The 18,830-nt window shown below is 47.5% G+C and overlaps 6 protein-coding genes across 6 annotated transcripts; 5 read left to right on the forward strand and 1 right to left on the reverse strand.

The window, feature by feature from the left end:
* Positions 1-126: 126 nt before the first annotated feature.
* N7455_010304 (cytochrome P450) lies at positions 127-1,839 on the forward strand (the record flags this gene model as incomplete). Its single annotated transcript, XM_040954059.2, has 2 exons — positions 127-851; positions 939-1,839. 2 exons carry the CDS (start codon positions 127-129, stop codon positions 1,837-1,839), a joined length of 1,626 nt encoding a protein of 541 aa, XP_040815506.2.
* Positions 1,840-3,533: 1,694 nt separating this feature from the next.
* Positions 3,534-5,568, reverse strand: N7455_010305 (glycerol kinase; the record flags this gene model as incomplete). Its single annotated transcript, XM_040953989.2, has 4 exons — positions 3,534-4,097; positions 4,164-4,330; positions 4,381-5,366; positions 5,435-5,568. The coding sequence occupies 4 exons, from the start codon at positions 5,566-5,568 to the stop codon at positions 3,534-3,536; spliced, it is 1,851 nt and encodes a 616-aa protein (XP_040815300.2).
* Positions 5,569-7,086: 1,518 nt separating this feature from the next.
* Positions 7,087-8,260, forward strand: N7455_010306 (MIP/aquaporin family protein; the record flags this gene model as incomplete). Its single annotated transcript, XM_065606413.1, has 3 exons — positions 7,087-7,409; positions 7,476-8,022; positions 8,096-8,260. The coding sequence occupies 3 exons, from the start codon at positions 7,087-7,089 to the stop codon at positions 8,258-8,260; spliced, it is 1,035 nt and encodes a 344-aa protein (XP_065460376.1).
* Positions 8,261-10,968: 2,708 nt separating this feature from the next.
* Positions 10,969-12,697, forward strand: N7455_010307 (putative arginine transporter; the record flags this gene model as incomplete). The annotated part of the gene is made up of 2 exons (XM_040954109.2): positions 10,969-11,143; positions 11,202-12,697. The coding sequence occupies 2 exons, from the start codon at positions 10,969-10,971 to the stop codon at positions 12,695-12,697; spliced, it is 1,671 nt and encodes a 556-aa protein (XP_040815307.2).
* A 418-nt stretch (positions 12,698-13,115) lies between these two features.
* On the forward strand, positions 13,116-15,565 carry N7455_010308 (putative AMP-binding enzyme). The gene is made up of 5 exons (XM_040954156.2): positions 13,116-13,197; positions 13,251-13,423; positions 13,478-13,733; positions 13,796-15,386; positions 15,450-15,565. Exons 2-5 carry the CDS (start codon positions 13,253-13,255, stop codon positions 15,553-15,555), a joined length of 2,124 nt encoding a protein of 707 aa, XP_040815379.2. The 5' UTR covers positions 13,116-13,197; positions 13,251-13,252; the 3' UTR covers positions 15,556-15,565.
* Positions 15,566-16,680: 1,115 nt separating this feature from the next.
* On the forward strand, positions 16,681-17,508 carry N7455_010309 (glutathione S-transferase family protein; the record flags this gene model as incomplete). The annotated part of the gene is made up of 2 exons (XM_040954179.2): positions 16,681-16,850; positions 16,950-17,508. The coding sequence occupies 2 exons, from the start codon at positions 16,681-16,683 to the stop codon at positions 17,506-17,508; spliced, it is 729 nt and encodes a 242-aa protein (XP_040815518.2).
* Positions 17,509-18,830: the final 1,322 nt, after the last annotated feature.

Raw genomic sequence — 18,830 nt, forward strand, 5'->3', positions numbered from 1 at the left:
CCTTGGAAACTACCTGGGCAGGCTTCCATACCATTTGTCATGCCAGTTCTTTGGGTCTTATTATGAACATGCCCCCTCGAAGCCAGAAGCGAAACTAAACTGAACTTTGCCCAGTCCAACGGCACCATGATCGAAGACCTCCTCGCACGGACGACACTTAGTCGGGCCTCACTATGGCTTCTAGGGCTATTCGTTGCGTTCTGCGTATTCCGCAAGTTCCAAGCTTCAGCACAAATCGCCCGTCTCGGTGTCAGAGCTCCCAAAATTGAGTTCCGTCTCCCGTATGCTCTCGACTTCATTTTCAAAGGCTACCAAGCCAATAAAGTGAACCGCGACATAGAATTCTGGGACACAGAAGTCGGGCAAGCTGGCGGCCTAACAAATCTGAAGACAGCCGAACTCGATGCTGGCATTTCTACCCGTATGATCATCACCAAGGACCCAGAAAATATCAAGGCGCTCCTCACCAGCCAGTTCGCCGACTACGGTAAGGGTGAATCCTTCCACCGGGACTGGAAGGAGTTCCTTGGCGACAGTATCTTTACCACAGATGGAGAACTATGGTCTCGCTCCCGCCAGCTCATTCGTCCCATGTTCGTGCGTGACCGCATCGTGGACACAGAAATCTTTGAGAAGCATGTTCAGAAACTCATCCCGCTTCTCGGCGGCAGTGCCTCACCTAGCAGCAGCAAGGTAGTGGACGTCGGATCACTCTTCTTCCGATATACCCTCGATGCAGCAACAGACTACCTGCTCGGCAAGGGCACAGACAGTCTAGATAACCCGGCAACACGGTTCGCCGAAGCGTTCAGATATGTGCAACAGCGCCAAGCGGAGTATTTCCGTTTCGGGTGAGTGATACTCGATCCTGTGCGACGCAAGCACATCCTGTCATTGGAGCCTCGCAGAAGCTAATCTAACATTCAATCCTAAAATAGAGTCTTTAGCTCCGTATTGTCACGCACGGAATTCCGCAAGAACCTCAAGATAATGGACGAGTTCATCCAGCCATACATCCAAACCGTCCTCGCCCACTCAGCTGACGAGCTCAACGAGAAGCTCTCGAATCACCAAACCTTCCTCGACGCACTAGCTAGCTTTACCCGTGACCCTCGTGTCCTCCGTGACCAGCTCGTCGCCGTCCTCCTCGCAGGCCGCGACACAACAGCCGCCACGCTATCATTCTGCCTCTTCGAGCTCTCGCGCAACCCAGAAGTTGTTGCTAAGCTGCGCAATGAGATCAACGACAGACTTGGCGTCGGTGCCAATGCTCAAAAACCCAGCTACATCGATCTCAAGGAAATGAAGTACCTTAATGCAGTGTTGCACGAAACAATGCGTTTATACCCAGTCGTACCATTCAACGTGCGCTACTCTCTGCACGATACGACGCTTCCACGCGGCGGTGGGCCGGACGGACTATCACCTGTGGGTGTACGCGCAAACTCGCGGGTTGTCTATTCGACGATGTTAATGCAGCGGGATCCTGATCTGTATGATGGCCCGGGATCGAAGACCTATTTCGATCCTGGGAAGTGGATTCCTGAGCGGTGGGTTTCCGGCTGGCAGCCCAGGCCGTGGCATTTCATTCCGTTTAATGGTGGACCACGGATTTGTATTGGGCAGCAATTCGCTATCATCGAGATGGGGTATACTGTGATTCGGATTTTGCAGGCTTATGAGCGCATTGTTGCGCTGCCTGTTGCTGGGAAAAATAAGGTTGAAGATCCGGTGCTTCGGTTTGAAGTTACCCTCAGTCCTGGCTCCGAGTTGAATTGCGTTTTCCTCAAGGAAGGCGAACAGGCTGCGCACAGTGCGCCTAAGGAGAGCGTTGCTTGAGTGTTGCTTTTTTTCAGAGTACAGTATGATATCTTGAGATACGAATTTATGCCCTGCTTTTTTTTGGGCTTTTGGAACAAGGTGGACTTTTAGTACCTGGTATGAATATCTAAGGGGAATGTTATCCTCCACGAATACTCCCTATAAGCCTTGTATGAAGATCCACTTCTCATTGCAAGCTCTAATATAACTATGCAGAAGAGTGCGTCCAGAGGCAGGTTATTATGGCTACCTATTACTAGTACCCGTAACAGCGACACCATTATGCTGGCTTTCCAACTCAATTCAAGCCCCATAAGCATCCCTGACACTGCCGAGGGCGAGACTTCCCAGAAGGTAGATATTGTACTGATCTACCTTCTATATAAATCTATTTCTATGGACAGAAAGCTAAAGCAGCTGAAATATGCCTATTTCATATAAAATGTAAAGTCGAAATTGTGATATATTAAATTACATAGCCCTAATGTGGGCTTATAGAGATTTAGCAATCTATATATAGAGCCAATCGAGATATCGCTCTGGATTTACTCAATTTCAGTAAAATCTTATTATTGATTCTTTCCAGAAGGCCACCGAAATAAATCAAGCATTTTTGATCAAGCTACAGTGAGTTCTATAGGAAAACAAGTCCAAAGGAGACACTATGAGATCGATTACGTAGAAATTGAAAGCAAAGTGAATGGAACTTCACTGTTTGAGCTTCATGGCCTCAGCTATAGTAATACTCCTTCTGGATGACTAGGATATCTGAAAAAAAAAAGGGGGACTTGACAAAAAAAAGCCACAGTAAAAGGGAGACATGATATAGAAAGAAGAATAGGCAGGGTGCCATTCCGAGGTTCATCGTCAAATAACATTGATAGGACTGCAGTTAATAGTCTTCACTAGTGAGTAATTCGCTGCTCATACCTATTCACGAGCAGACGAAGCCTTCTCCGGATATTTTAAAAATTGCTTAGAAAATTGCGTAGAGAACTACTTAGAAAACCACTAGTTATAGAAGGAAGTAATTCCACGGCTTAGTAGAAACGTGAAACTTCTTAGCTTGAAAATCAGATAGTATGCAGATCACGATATTTAATAATTCTCGAATGATTGCAGTATATTGAAATTGAGGCCTAAAAGCAGTCTATGAACGAATTACTTGGGCAATTTGGTTATTGACCCCTTGTCCACTATGCGGCTACATATGTAGCTATATCTGTCTTAGTCGGGCTTGGCACTCCACGAAATCAAAGTTCAGAGCTTCCAAACTGTCAGGCTGATTTAGCCGTTTACTGTACAGCGACTTTAGTATGGAGAATCCCCTGTAGAACTTAAAGTCGTCGTGCTCTACCCTCAGGGCCTCAGTGGCTTCTAATCTATTGAGATAATGGCTGTTCCAAGTCGCCTACCGAGAATATGGCAAACAAAATATTGATTACAAAGGTCTGGTCTGGTGGAAGGTCCGCTCTGGTCGTACAACTTCATGTATGTTGTTCAGGTGTATCTTTGTCAACTTGCTCCAGATCCTAGTCTGTAACTAGCTTTGGGGCTGGATAGTAGGAATTCTTGAAAGGTCAGTTGTCTTTTTTTTCATCACAGGCATAGTTGGAGACATACTAGTTGCGAGCTAAGGAATGCCCAAAATCCCGAAGTATCCGCTGATAGGATAATTCAATCCAATAAGAATACAATCAGTAGCAATTTAACTACCGCTTCCGTAGCTTCCTGAGTCTTTGCAAAATCTCCACTTTCCGCAGCTCCAAGAACAAATCCTCTTCGTCTACATCATCCAGATCGCTGAAAACACTCCCCAATGCCGTCTGTATAGGTAGAGGTGCAACTTCAATCTCCTTGACCGAAATATGAGTCCTCCCTTTAACAGTGGTGGTGTGTGTAGAACTCTTAGCCACATCTGAGATCAAGGAATTACCCAAGACCTGTGTTGCCCTGGGCATGGGAATATCATGGCCCCTCACCGATACATCTGTGTTGTTGTTCGGAACATCAGTCTCTTCCTTCTCGGCCCTCTTAGATCCCACCCAGCCTCTACTCATTTGCACAGCCTTGTCCCATTGTTCGAATTTTTCCGCACTCTCTTCCGGTGGGACCTGAGGCTCGAAGACCGCACCACCAGAGCGATTTATATCGCGTAGCTCGGCAAAGTTGTGCCAAACTCCAACAGCAAGGCCAGCTGCAATTGCTGCACCGAGAGCTGTAGTCTCGCGCATCTTGGGGCGGTAGACAGGGATGGATATCAGATCTGCTTGAGTCTGGATTTGAGATTTGATTAATATTTATTCAAACTCTCTTAGATGTGTAAGAAAACAATCTCTTACCTGCATTGCCAAATCCGAGTTACTCATACCCCCATCTACAGCCAGTTCGGATAGTGTATGGCCACTGTCTTTCTCCATTGCATCTAGAATTGCTTTGGTCTGAAAGCAAGTTGCCTCTAGTGTAGCGCGTGCAATATGGCCCTTTTGGGTGTACTGCGTGATGCCAACTGTATATACCGTCAGATAAAATCTAAGAGTCGAGTAATAAGAAACTCACAGATTGTCCCTTTTGCATCATCAATCCAATAAGGCGCAAAAAGTCCACTGAACGCAGTGACAAACACACATTCGCCATTATCTTCCACCGAGTAGGCAAGGTCATTGACATCCTTGGACTCCTGGAAGAAATCCAAGTTATTCTGTAGGAATTTGATCCCAGATCCAGCAACAGCAATGCTCCCCTCGAGTGCATAGACTGGTTTCCCGCCAAAGTGGTAAGCCACCGTAGCCAGCAACCCATGTGTCGAGAACACCGGCTTGTCGCCAACATTGTAGAGTAAAAAGCATCCAGTGCCATAAGTGTTCTTAGCCATTCCAGGCGAGAACCCTTTCTGCCCAACCAATGCCGCAGACTGATCCCCCAGGCATCCCATAATCGGAACCCGTGCCAAAACGCCAGAAGCAACAACCCCGTACGCCGTCGCATCAGACGAGGGCACAATCCTAGGTAAATGAACTTTACCCCTGATCCCGAAAAAGTCCAGGAGCGCTTCATCGTACTGCAATGTCTCCAAGTTCACAAACATGGTCCGCGAAGCGTTTGTAGAATCAGAGACAAAGACGTTGGCAGCCACGCCACCGTTCAAACGGTATACCAGCCAAGCGTCGACGGTACCAAACGCCAGTGTGCCGCGGTCAAATGCATCCTTCACTCTTGGGACATGTACCAACATCCAGAGCAGCTTTGTAGCCGACGAGTAGGTTGACAGCGGCAGACCGCAGAGTGTCTGGAGCTGCGCTGCCCCTGGTTTCTGTTTCAGTTCTGCGACGATCGCCTGAGAACGTGTATCTGTCCATACAATAGCATTGTACAGGGGCTCGCCGGTCTCGTGGTCCCAGACTATGGTTGTTTCGCGCTGGTTGGTTATTCCGATGCTTTGGATGCTGCTCCGGGTGTGTCCTTGCGCTTCGAACTTCTCGACGGCTTCTTCGATGCAGGTCTCTACTGAGGTTACAATCTCGAGAGGGTCATGTTCGTGCCAGCTGGGAGTGGTTAGTTTCGCATCCAAGTTGAGCTTTTGGTCTTGCTATTAGATAGGACTGGAACTTACCCCGGGTTCGGGTAGATTTGGCTGAACTCGACTTGATGTGATGCTACTGGCTCACCTGCGCGGTTGAATATTAGAAATCTGGTGCTCGATGTGCCTTGATCGATTGATCCGACAAAGGTATTTGAGGGCTGCATTATTGTTGGGTGTTATGGAGGAATTTACGAGGGAGAAAAGCAAACACGTCGTCTAGTTGCGCATGACACGAGAGAAGGGATTGGTGGGATTCCCTGGTCAGACGTGAGATGAGAAGGTAAGAACGGGCTGTGCGACAACGTGTATTGGCTCTTCGTGTAGAGTCGTTCTTGGAACAGTTCTTGGGACTGGACTGGGGAATTATCCAAGTGTCAGTGCACTTTGGACTCACTTGGGAAAAGATATCCTCGGAAAACGGCTTTCTCGTCCCGACTTTCCCTCAAACCCTGTCAGCATGACCTTCCTGCATATTGTGGGGAGAGATCAGCAGATTATTGACGACTCGGTTAATTTGACGAACTGTCAGATCCAAATCGGTGGGGAATTGCGCATTGGCTCGGTCTTATTCCATTGTCATATATGCAGCACCAGCAGGCCAACCAGACATCTGCCGATAAACGGCCCAAATTACAACTTCTGGATTGGTCGGGATTGAAATTTTATCTGCAAGCCTATATTGGCTTTTTTTTCTTGGGGGGGGGTGGTCATGAATACTGCAGTGTTAACCGCTGGAGGACAAGACATCACTTCTACCACACTCGCAGAGTCAAATCCGGACAACCCCGGTCTCGGTGATGCTACTTTGAAGTATATGGTCATACGGACAGCGGTCAATTGTGTCACTACCGACAAGAGCCGAAGAGTGACAAAATACTACCCTTAGCATCATCATGGGGGAAGACCAATCTCTTCCCGCTACTCTCGCTTCCCTTTGGAGAAGGTTGCCGCCTCAAGGTCACACAGTTTGGACTTTCTAGAAAATTACAATTGGGCCTGCGTGAGGTCTGGCACCCGACAAGTTGACGATGGGTAACAGAAGACATACAAGCTTTTTCCTACAGTCATGGTAGTCATGGGAAATACGGTAAGCGGGAACTATACACAACATTGCGGTGTCCAAGAAGTACCCAAAGGGGGAAACAACCCAACCGGGATCGGACAGTGACTTCCGGCTGCCCAGACCAAACGGATGTTCCTACAAACGACCCCTGAAATAAACTATGAGCAGAAATGCGCTGTCATAAAAGTTCTGCTCTGTGTGAAGCAACAAAAGACACGGTGACAAAAAGGACAATGGCCGGTCAAGCCACTTCAATAAAAGGGATATGTGCACTTGATGATTCCGAGTCTATCCGGATTTGACTTCAGCTGATATCTTCCCTGCAAGCTTGCACGCTCTCTGGGGCTCTGGAGCTCGAAATCAGGTGGACAAGGCACACAGGCACCCACTCTCTTTTAAGGACAAGTCCCTGCATCAGCCAATCGACCCTCTTGTACAAAGGACAGCACAGATTGAGTGCAAAGGGTTGGTTACACGGTCGTCCCTGCTTCTGCGCCTTTGATATACCGGAGGGACTACCATATCATTTTCGTGTGGTTGGCGAGATTCCCCCCGATTTGCCGTACCATATCAACTCGAAGCCCCAACCCTGGGCCCCAGAGCTTGGGCTCCCCCTTCGATGGCTACCTGGAAGGAGCTTGAGCTTGATTCAATGTCAAACGTTCACCGTGAAACTCTATCCTCCAGCAGTCATGACAGTGGCTGTGGCTCGCTGTGTCTGACCAATAAGAATGAAACGGCTATCCATCATGTAAACCCGGAAGTCGAAAGTCCTTATACTCGCCCTCTTCTCTGGTTCAAAGTGAGGGAGTACTGCCGTGATGCATTCTCAGAGTTCTTTGGGACGATGATCCTGATTTTGTTTGGGGATGGTGTCGTGGCTCAGGTGCTACTCAGTCATGGCCAGAAGGGTGACTACCAATCTATATCTTGGGGATGGGGGTAAGGCTCTTCTTCTTCTCTTTATATCATCACTCAATACTCCCTTCTAACCAACCCATTTATCAGACTCGGCGTCATGCTCGGAGTATACGCCAGCGGAGCATCAGGAGGCCACATCAATCCCGCCGTGACATTTGCGAGCTGTGTGCTCCGCGGGTTCCCCTGGCGCAAATTCCTCGTATACGCACTAGCCCAAATCCTCCGCGCAATGTGCGGTTCTGCCATTGTTTACGGCAATTATAAGTCAGCCATCAACGTCTACGAGGGCGGGTCAAATATCCGCACAGTCCCCGGCTGCTCGACAACAGCAACAGGTGGCATCTTCTGCACCTACCCAGCAGAATTCATGACAAAGACGGGGCAATTCTTCTCTGAGTTCCTTGCCAGTGCGGTCTTGATGTTCATGATATTCGCTCTGAAAGACGACAGTAATCTAGGCGCCGGGCCGTTGATGCCTCTGGCGCTATTCTTCGTTATCTTTGGCATTGGCGCGTGTTTTGGATGGGAGACTGGATATGCTATCAACCTGGCACGGGACTTTGGTCCTCGACTAACATCCTACATGATTGGATATGGGCATGAAGTATGGGCTGCGGGGGACTATTACTTCTGGGTACGTTTTATCTACACGCTACATAGCACACATCGGACCTTCTGGGCTCTTCGGCTTACAACCATTTTCTTAGGTTCCTATGGTTGCACCTATATTAGGTTGCACCTTCGGCGGATGGATCTACGATCTATTCCTGTATACTGGGATGGATAGTCCGATCAATAAACCCTGGATGGGACTCAAGAGGCTGTTTGGACCCTTTAACCAAAGGCGAGTCGTACTGCAAAGTCCAGTCTGACACAATCCTATCCTCATGCATAAAATCCCAAATGTAGGCTTAGAGCGATGAGCACTGCACTGGGCTTGTTTCATTTTATCTTATTCGTGATCTTTTATGACAATATCCTGTGTAAAAAGGGGTGGAAATCAGTTATGATTGTTCTGGTTTATATTTTGCACTATTTAGCCAGTTTCTGCAGCATTCCTTTAGTATCATGCAATCTACTTTCTAGTTTTTCAATATGGTTCATGACCTTTGACGTTGTTTCTCATGTTGAAGCCGTATGCTTTTGCCAGGGCAAGTCTGTATCGGCTGTGAAAATAAGTCATGGAGTCTACAAGGAGGGCTATATCTCCGATAACAAGAACAAGACTATATAATGTTTCTTTCTTTACCCACTTTGCTACAGGATTCCTTATCCTTTTCTCTTTCTCTCTCCATCTCACAATTCATCGCTCCTATGCCACTGTAACCACCTTCCTCTAGGCTTGTATCAGGTAGGTAGGCCTAGTAACCATTTGGGTACTCTCTAAAGAAGCTGGTTTTGCTACTTAATGGAGAATTTGAAAGCATAGGGGCCGGGATGGATGGATATGTAGAAGCTGTATTTAAGTAAGCCTGGACTTGAGCTCTCCAGGACCAGAGGCAGTGCAAAGTAATGATCGACACTGAAGCTAACAGCTCAATAGGTAACATTTGGCCGGATTAATCCAAACCCCGATCTACCGAATCTAGTCCATATGAGCCATAAAAATCAGAAACTGGAGATGTTTTGCTGGAAACCTTGGAGATTGACGTAGGGGTGATCCTAGGCTCCGTTCTGTTTTCCAGCACTTAATCCCACCCTCGGTTCCAGCATACCAAGCATTGCCAAGTCTACAGAGCCTTGTGGATTCACAATGGACATAGAAAACGCCTCCGATCACTCTCTAGGATTGGATCAACAAACACAGGCCAAGGATGGCCCTCCGCCCAAAGAAATGCCACCGCTGGAGCGCTTGTTGAAAAGGGTTGGGTTCTTTGTTCCTAAATATATTGCTATGTACAAACTCCTTATAATTCTACTTTACATTACAGACCACTCATTTTATACTACCTAGGTACACAATCGGTCTTACCTTATGTCCGTTTCTGTTTGACTACCTCATCTGTCGTCGATACTGTGATATAGAGGATTGCCGCTTTTACCGCAATACCGCGTCACGTTGTATAGAGATCCTTCTGTTTCTTTACCATCAACGCCTTCGGTACCTAACTTGGTCTCAGGACAAGCGAGAAGACGGGCGACGAAGTGTACCACCGTGGTATTTTATGCTATTTACTATCATTATTGGCAGAAGATTATTCTTCACTTCTATCTCATAATCGAATAAGAAATTGTCTGGGCCTATATTTGTTCTTCCGTTCCTGTAAATTTGGACACACTTACTCCGTAGTCTCATTTTGATGCACATGTCCTTAAGGGATCTAAGATATGAGCCTAGGTTGGTTTTTATAGAGTAGCAAAAGAAGCAACCAAAAATGAAATTACTGTGTCCAACTAGTCAAGTATCAGAACCTAGCGAAAGGGGACAAACAAGATAGGAACGCATCCAAGGAAAATGGCCCCAGGTCTCAGTCTGCTCTCCACTAATAAGGTTAATAAGGCGCAGTTGCCTCCCGGGCGGCGGCCCCCGAGGAAGCGGTGGATACAAATGGATTCCAGTCTGAATTTTCGGAGCTAACACCGGAAAATCCAATCTACTATCCAATTAATCAGACATCAAAATTTCATGAGTCAGAATACAATACCTATTGAATAAATGTTGAGGCTGTTCATGGAGAAACTAACACCGAACGCGATATAAAAGCGAGAAAATAAAATATGTACAATGAGTGTATTCTGGTTATTTGCGTACAACATGCTCTTTAAAAGTTCCGAGATGTTCGATCTATGTTGTTGTAGATTGAATATTTGTTGTCATTCTTATGACTAGCTAGCTCTAAGTTTATCTCCGCAAACGGCATCCCGACTCCGCCTAGCCCGCTGCCAAGTATGTGTGGCTGCAACATAATTGATTTCTCGATTCTTATTTCAGTGTAAAGTCTCAAAAACACAAGGTGTACTCGAGAAGAGGATGAGATCTCATGTTCAACAAGGTATACTACATCGTTACATATACCTACGCGTAGTATATGTATAAACCACCTATAGACGTTGTTTGTGTTATCTATTACAATGTACAATCAGTATCATTATATAATAGACGATATAATAAATCATATGTTCTAGATTGAGAAAAGAATGTCCAATATCCAATATCCAATATCAAATATATACCAAAATGGTTGTACTGAGGGGGGCGCAAAAGAGTCGCCACCAAAGAAAACTCTTCCCGGCAAAATTGGCCCACTCCGGGTGGTACTGGCGAAAAAAAAAAAGGGAAAAAGAGAAAAATTGATCGTGGTCCGAGAAAAAGCAAGATAGAATAATAGAATAGAATAATAGATAATAAAAATGAACCCCATCTATTTCCCCTCAAATTCCTCTTTTCTTTTACATAACATATATATTTCCCCTCAAGGTGTTACCGACGTAGTGTCGTGTTACTCCACAGAGGAAAAAGCCTGTCTTCGGACCCGTTGGCTTAATAGAGTGGATACTGGTTACAGTCTTCTCAGATCATTTCTTTCTCCTCTTTATCCCATCTTGAAGCTCCCCAATTCGTCTTGCCCCCCAAGCAGACATGGCGCCAGACAAGTCAGAGGGAAAGATGAGCGCTGAAATGCCTGTACAAGTCCAAGCACAGAGCACAGACTATGATATCGACTACGAGAAGCATGGCGCCCAGCGTGAGGCGAACCCGCTGCCGGATCTCAAGCGGAAGCTGAAGAGCAGACATCTGCAGATGATTGCCATTGGTGAGTTGGATGATATTGTCCATGAGAATCAGAATATCCGGACTAACAGTCTTCGAAGGCGGCACAATAGGTACCGGTTTATTCATTGGTAGCGGCACTGCCATTGCTCACGGAGGTCCGGTGGGCGCTCTCATCGCTTATATCTTCGTCGGAACGATTGTGTACTCGGTCATGACCGCTCTCGGAGAAATCGCAACATATATCCCGATTCCTGGTGCATTCACCTCATACGCTGCTCGTCTGATTGACCCCAGTCTGGGCTTTGCGATGGGTTGGATTTATTGGTTCTCATGGGCATCAACATTTGCGCTAGAGTTGACCGCAACGGGTTTGATCATCCAGTTCTGGGATAGCAGCATTCCGATCTCGATCTTTATTGCCGTCTTCTGGGTCGTGATTATCATTTTCAACATGATGCCCGTGGCCTTCTATGGTGAAATCGAGTTTTGGTTCGCGAGTATCAAGGTTGTTACCGTGGTCGGCTTTATGATCTTCTCGATCTGCATGAACGCCGGCGTCGGTAAAGAAGGGTATATCGGTTTCCGGTACTGGGTGCACCCTGGCCCGTTCGTCCCTTACTTGATTAATGGCAACGATTCGTTGGCCAAGTTTGTCGGGTTCTGGTCCACGCTTATTCAGGCCGGATTTTCCTACCAGGGAACCGAACTGGTTGGTATTGCGGCCGGTGAAACCGAGAACCCCCGCAAGACCGTCCCATCTGCCATTCGCAAAACCTTTTTCCGCATCGTCTTCTTCTTCATCCTAACAATCTTCTTCCTCGGAATTGTCGTTCCCTCCGACGACGGCGGTCTGTTGGCTAGCGAGGGAAGTGGTGCTTCTGCATCAAACGCCAACGCCTCGCCCTTCGTCATTGCGGCCAACCGTGCCGGTGTTATGGCTCTCCCCGGTATCATCAACGCCGTTCTTCTGACCGTGGTGCTTTCGGCAGCCAACTCCAACGTCTACAGCGGGAGCCGTATCCTGGTGGGTCTAGCCCAGGAAGGTTTCGCCCCTCATTGGTTCAAGATTACCAGCAAGCGTGGTGTCCCTTACTACAGCGTACTTTTCACCGCGGCCTTCGGTCTGCTCGGATTCTTGAACGTCTCCGATGCAGGTAGCACGGTGTTCACTTGGTTGCTTCAGATCTCAGGTGTGGCTGGTTTCATCACCTGGTGTTCACTGAACGCCTGTCACCTTGCCTTCCAGCGCGCGCTTAAGGCTCGCAACATCTCTCGGGATATCCTGCCCTACAAGGCCCTCTGGCAGCCCTGGTTCTCGTGGTATGGTCTGTTTTTCAACTGTCTGATCATCATCACCCAGGGCTTCACTGCCTTCATCCCGCACTTCCAAGTTAAGGAGTTCTTCATCAACTATCTGAGCTTGATTTTGTTCGTGGTGTTATATGCAGGACACAAGATCGTCTACCGCCCCGCCTTCGTCAAGCCCATTGAAGCCGACCTTGATACCGGCCGTACTACTGCTGATAATGAGACATGGGAGACCATTGAGCCAACTACATGGTATGGCAAGGCATGGAAGTGGATTTGCGGCTAATTAGAGACTGTAATTAGAGACTATCGATCTCACTGTATATATTTTACTTTCTTTTGCATATTTTATGGGCGTCATCTTTTTTTTACGCATATATATATATATACTCCAACAATATATCTTATTCCATCTCAATGCATTCTACTTCGTACTCCGTACAGTATCCACAATTTTAAAGATAGATTCCCAACAATCTCGGTCCATGTGAAAATTAGTGCATGTGGTCCCCGGGCCCAGCAAATGACGCGGAATATGTAAGCAATCCCCACTAGCGTAGGTACTTGAGATAGTATAGGAACTACCACTCTGTGACAAGTACCCCTCCCAAACAGCCGAGGTTCCCTTGTCGGCTCATGTCTTTTGTTGTCCGAAAAGAGTCTATCGCGCCGGTTTTCTTGCTACTCCAGTTTTATCCCCCACACTTTTGCCCCCTTTAATATCCGGATTACTCGGGCCTTTCTTTTTTTTCACTCTTTTCCTTATTCACATAGATTTTGATTTTGGTTCGTCCGCCTATCGTTTATTATCCTTCCCTCGCTGACCGCTATACCGACAGGCATGTTTTTCTCACAACCTCCCCATTTGGCTAAGGCCGAGGAGCTCAAGGGAGCACCTCCCAAAGGTGTAGCTTACTCTGTTGCCATTCCCGGCACTGAACAGCCCGGCCGAAGTCGGGTATACCGAGCATGGAATGCGCAGAAGGAACTTTTGACGACATTGGACCCCCAGGTACAAAGGCCCACGCGCGAATGCGACAAATATCTTAATACTGACCGATATTAGGTCACCACGGCCCATGATATGTTTGAGTCGACCGCCATCCGCCAGCCCAAGAGCCACTGCCTCGGTTGGCGTCCGTTTAACTCCACGACGAAGTCCTGGGATCAATACCAGTGGCTCGATTATGAGACTGTGCAGAAGAGACGCGCTGCGTTCGGTGCTGGTCTAGTAGAGCTGCACCATAAGCACGAGTGTCATCGTTCCGGCCAGTATGGTGTCGGTCTCTGGTCCCAGAACCGGCCAGAATGGCAGATCACTGGTGAGTTGGATCTCGAGGGCGAAGAATTCAAGATTAAAATGCTAAATCGAATATTTGTACAGATCTGGCTTGCATTTCCCAATCTCTTTACTCCGTTTCAATCTACGATGTCCTGTCCCCAGACGCTACCGAATATATTATCAACCACGCCGAGCTAAGCTGTGTTGTTACCTCTCTACCGCATATCCCGACTCTGCTCAAGCTCAAGCCTTCTCTCCCAAACCTGAAGATTATCGTCAGTTTGGACCCGTTGGATGGAGGTGAGCAGGACGGTCACTCTAAGCGTGCCCTTCTTGAGTCTATGGCCGCCGGTCTGGGCCTGGCGATTTACACTATCGATCAGGTTGAGGAGCTGGGCTTGGCCTCGAAGCGCGGATATAATGCTCCTTCTGCTTCGGATATTGTCACTATCAACTACACCTCCGGCACGACTGGTCCCCCCAAGGGTGTCGTTCTGACACACGGCAATGCCGTGGCCGCAACGTCCTGCGGTCTGATCACTATCGGTCAAGGCCGAGGTGATACGGCGGCCTCTTATCTGCCGCTGGCCCATATCTATGCCCGTCTTGCAGAGCACTGTGCTTTCTGGGGTGGTGCACGGATTGGTTATTTCCACGGAAACATCGTGGAGTTGGTTGACGATTTGAAGTTGCTGAAGCCCACTGGTTTCATGTCTGTTCCTCGTCTTTACAGTCGATTTGGTAGCGCCATTCGTTCCGCAACAGTGGAGCAGCCTGGCTTCAAGGGCGCCCTTTCGCGACACATCATTGCGACTAAAACCGCAAACATGAAGAACCCCGATCCCTCCAAGGCGACAGTCAGACACGCTTTGTATGATCGCATCTGGGCTAAGAAGGTGACTGCCGCTCTTGGTTTGGAGCGAACCAGATATATGGTGTCTGGCTCTGCGCCCTTGGACCCCACCCTGCACAACTTCCTGCGTGTCGCCACCGGCATGGACGTCCTTCAGGGTTACGGCTTGACCGAGTCCTACGCCTCAGCCACCGCCCAGCCGACCTACGATCTGAGCTCCGGCAATTGTGGTAGTCTCGCACCCTCCACCGAGGCATGCTTAGTCTCCCTGCCAGACATGGAGTACTCCGTGGACGACAAGCCGTTCCCCCGTGGTGAGCTCTTGCTGCGCGGAAACAACATGTTCCGCGAGTACTTCAAGAACGAGGATGAGACCCGCAGTGCCATCACCGAGGACGGCTGGTTCCGTACTGGCGATGTCTGCACAATCGACGAAAAGGGCCGCTTTATCATCATCGATCGCCGCAAGAACGTGCTCAAGCTCGCCCAGGGCGAATACATCTCCCCCGAGCGTCTGGAGGGTGTCGTCCTTGCTGAGCTCGGCTACGTCGCCCAGGCTTATGTCCACGGCGATAGCTTGCAGACCTTCCTGGTTGGTATCTTCGGTGTCGCACCTGACCTTTTCGCTCCGTTTGCCAGCAAAGTTTTGGGCAAGACCATTGCCCCTACGGACTTGGAAGCGGTTAAGGAGTCTCTGGGGGATGACAGGGTCCGCCGTGCTGTCCTCCGTGATCTCGAGCGCGTGGCTAAGAAGCACAAGTTTGCTGGATATGAGAGAATCCTCAACGTCTCTCTCAAGGTGGAGCCGTTCACAGTTGAGAACAACTTGCTGACCCCGACGTAAGTTTTTATTTCCACCTCCGTACTCCCAGCATTGCTAACATTATTTTCTCCTTTCCACAGTCTCAAGCTCAAGCGTCCCCCCGCCGTTAAGCTATACCGTTCCCTTTTGGATCAGCTCTACGAGCAGGCCGTCGAGGAGCAGTCTGCTCCCAAGGCTAAGCTGTAGTGGCTCCAACCCTTCTTGTTTATTCTTGTTTTCCATCGTCTCACTCTGGCATTTGGCAATTCTTCGCGGGCTCGGTTCAGGAACTGTACATAGAACCAGTCTGTACATTGTAGTATATTGAACATTCTGATTGATTTCTGGTGTGCTAGTTACTACCTACGGTCATTCGTAGCTTGTGGAATATGCTCTCTCTAGTTGTAGGCTCATTAATTTGACCTGATGGTCTAGTCTTTTGTTCTAGTTTTCTTCCTCGTGTCTTCCTTGCGAGGCTAGACTATACACATGCACATACTCACCTAGCTATTTCATTTTTTCATTCGTTAGTTTTTTCGCTTTCCTCTTCTTTTCTTGCCGTCTACAGTCATGCTTTTATAATAATTTTCTTACATTCTGCATTCAACTTCCACCCTGCGTTCCTTGGCATGAATTACACCACACTATATACATGTCCAACAAAAAGAAACCACCACAGTGCTTCAACTTCCACCAATCACATTATTATTATGATAAGGGAGACCGAACAACAAAAAAACAAAAATATATGATAAGAGTGGGATTTGAACCCACGCCCCTTTCGAGACACGGAGACAGTTGTGTACCATCGGGATCAGGTGGACCTGAACCGTGCGCCTTAGACCAACTCGGCCATCTTACCAATTGGATGAAAGATGGGCGGGAATATGGAGCTATGAAGGGAAACCTTCTCATGCTATATGCTTTATGCTTCTTGAATACAGTTCTTGAATACAGTTCTTAAGCTATCAATATACAGAAAGTTGTCGGGGCTGGGTATTGATGTTTAGGGTTCGAGATATAATAATCCATCATTGGTTTAAGGAGCGAAGTATACCTAAGCACTAACTTAGTATTTAGTCAGCTCAGGTAACAGCCCTCTATGGATGGTCTGTTATTCTATATATAGCATTTCCATCATTGAGCATCTGCAGGGTGGTGCTTGTTCGTATAAAGGCGTCCTGCTCCGGGCCCGCGATTAACTCTATCAACATTCCAACATCAACCTTCTCATCACTTTTCCCTCAATTTCCGTGTATCACGCCCAGTGCTGGATCATTTACTTTACATCGCATTTCACCTTTGGTTTTAATTAAAATACAGCAAAAAGAAATGGAGACCCAACCCGAACCCGAGATCGTTTTGTACGATTTGGCCTGCACTAAGCACGTCAGCTTCTCTCCCGTTGTCTGGCGCATTCGCCTCATGCTCAACTACAAGAATATTCCTTACAAGACCATCTTCCTCGAGTTTCCGGACATTGAGCCCACGCTCAAGAACCTGTATGTTACATTTACCTTCTTCATTTGCATACCCCAACACATAGCCTCAGCCTTGGATCGCACACGAAGAAGTTCCCCAGCTAACTCCAAATCACCCAGTGGCCTGGTTCCGGGGGAAGCATCCAAATACACCGTCCCCGCAATCCAACATGTGCCAACCAACACCTACATTATGGACTCACTCCCGATCGCGCAATTCTTAGAGTCGACCTACCCAGACCCACCCGTGCCACTAACCTCAGACCTTGGTCGCGAGATCGAGACCAAAGGACGCGGTGTGCTCGGCAAGGCCATTTACTCATCGGTGATGCCACGCGAGGTCCGGATCTTGTCGCCGCGCTCGCAGGAGTATTTCCGGCGCCCGCGCGAAGCCGCCCTTGGACATCGTCTTGAAGATCTGCTTGACGGGGACACGGAGGAGCGCGTCTGGGACGGTGTTAGCGACGCTATGGGCGCTATTGGCGAGCTGATGCGGACGAACAAGGCGGATGGACCGTTTGTGCTTGGTGCCAAGCCAAGCTACACCGATTTCTTTATTGCCGGATCCCTTCAGTCTATTAGAGTGATTGATGAGGGGGTGTTTCAGAGGATGATCAAGAACCCTGGCTACGGGGAAGTTTATGAGGCATGTCTGCCTTACCTGGAAAGGAAGGATTGATGGGGTGGAATTACAGGGTATGCTACTGTTTATGTATTGTGGGTAGAGGCAATTATCATTTGCTCAAACAAGGCGATACGTTATGGCTGTGTAGTGTTATCAACTATTACCATACTCTTAAGTACGAATATATATATTCGTCCATCAACAGCCCCTCGGCATATATGTATTAAATACAACCCACCAACTATCAACCAATGGAGATGAAATTTAAGGATATAAAATATAAAAAAAAACCATGAAATGTGACTTATACTACAGAGGAATTGATATTTGAAGGTGCAGGAGGAATACCAGCACGAGCTGGTGCACCGAAACCCCTAAGGTAAGTGCTTCCTTCATAAATTCAAAAGTCTAGCCATCTTCCATCCAATTGGTAAGATGGCCGAGTTGGTCTAAGGCGCACGGTTCAGGTCCACCTGATCCCGATGGTATACAACTGTCTCCGTGTCTCGAAAGGGGCGTGGGTTCAAATCCCACTCTTATCATATCTTTTTGCTTTTTTCGGGGCCAAATATGGCCCCGAACTAGATTTTCAGCTTCATTTTTGTTCCAGTTTATTGGCCAGCCAGGTCAGGGGTCAGTCATATGGAACTGGCGGGCCAAGTAAATATGTAGCCCTATTCGAGTAGATTTCTGATGTTAAAATCTAAAACATATATATACAATGAACAGAAGAAACAAGCAGAAACAAATATAAAAATGTCAATTGGAACTAGTGAAAGTTCTACATAGTACGTAGCCTTATGTAGAGAGAATATAGGAATTGTAAAAAATTCATTATGCTCGCCACCTAGGTATATATGTATGCAACGTAGAATAAAGATCTGCAAAACGCACAACTTAAAAAATCTCAATCGCCACTTCCACACCATACCAAAAATAAACCCAATTGAGCCAACAAAAGCTTTATATCGGGATGAATATGAGCAAAAACAAAAAGATCATGATAAGAGTGGGATTCGAACCCACGCCTCTTGCGAGACCAGGAAACTATTGCTAGTTGTAGAGTCAAGGTATACCTTAACCTGGCGCCTTAGACCAACTCGGCCATCTTACCAGTGAAGATGAAGTGTCGATGAGAATATGGCTAGATAAACGGAAGTAAACTTCAGTTACCCATGTCACGAAGAAATGGAACGTGCAGTGTATGAATCGATGTGCAAGTTTCAACAGTCTAATCTTTGAACATTGAACACTTCGATTGCGTTACATAAGTGGGGCGGGATAGAAATTTCTATGCGCACTATGACTGTAAACGAAGCTATCTGTTGCCTGGAATGGCTTTAATTATGTTACATTTCTTATTAAAAGGCAGATAC

The sequence above is a fragment of the Penicillium solitum genome (assembly GCF_028829755.1).
Source record: "Penicillium solitum strain IBT 25940 chromosome Unknown utg000008l_segment0_segment0, whole genome shotgun sequence".
In the NCBI taxonomy this organism is placed as follows: domain Eukaryota; kingdom Fungi; phylum Ascomycota; class Eurotiomycetes; order Eurotiales; family Aspergillaceae; genus Penicillium; species Penicillium solitum.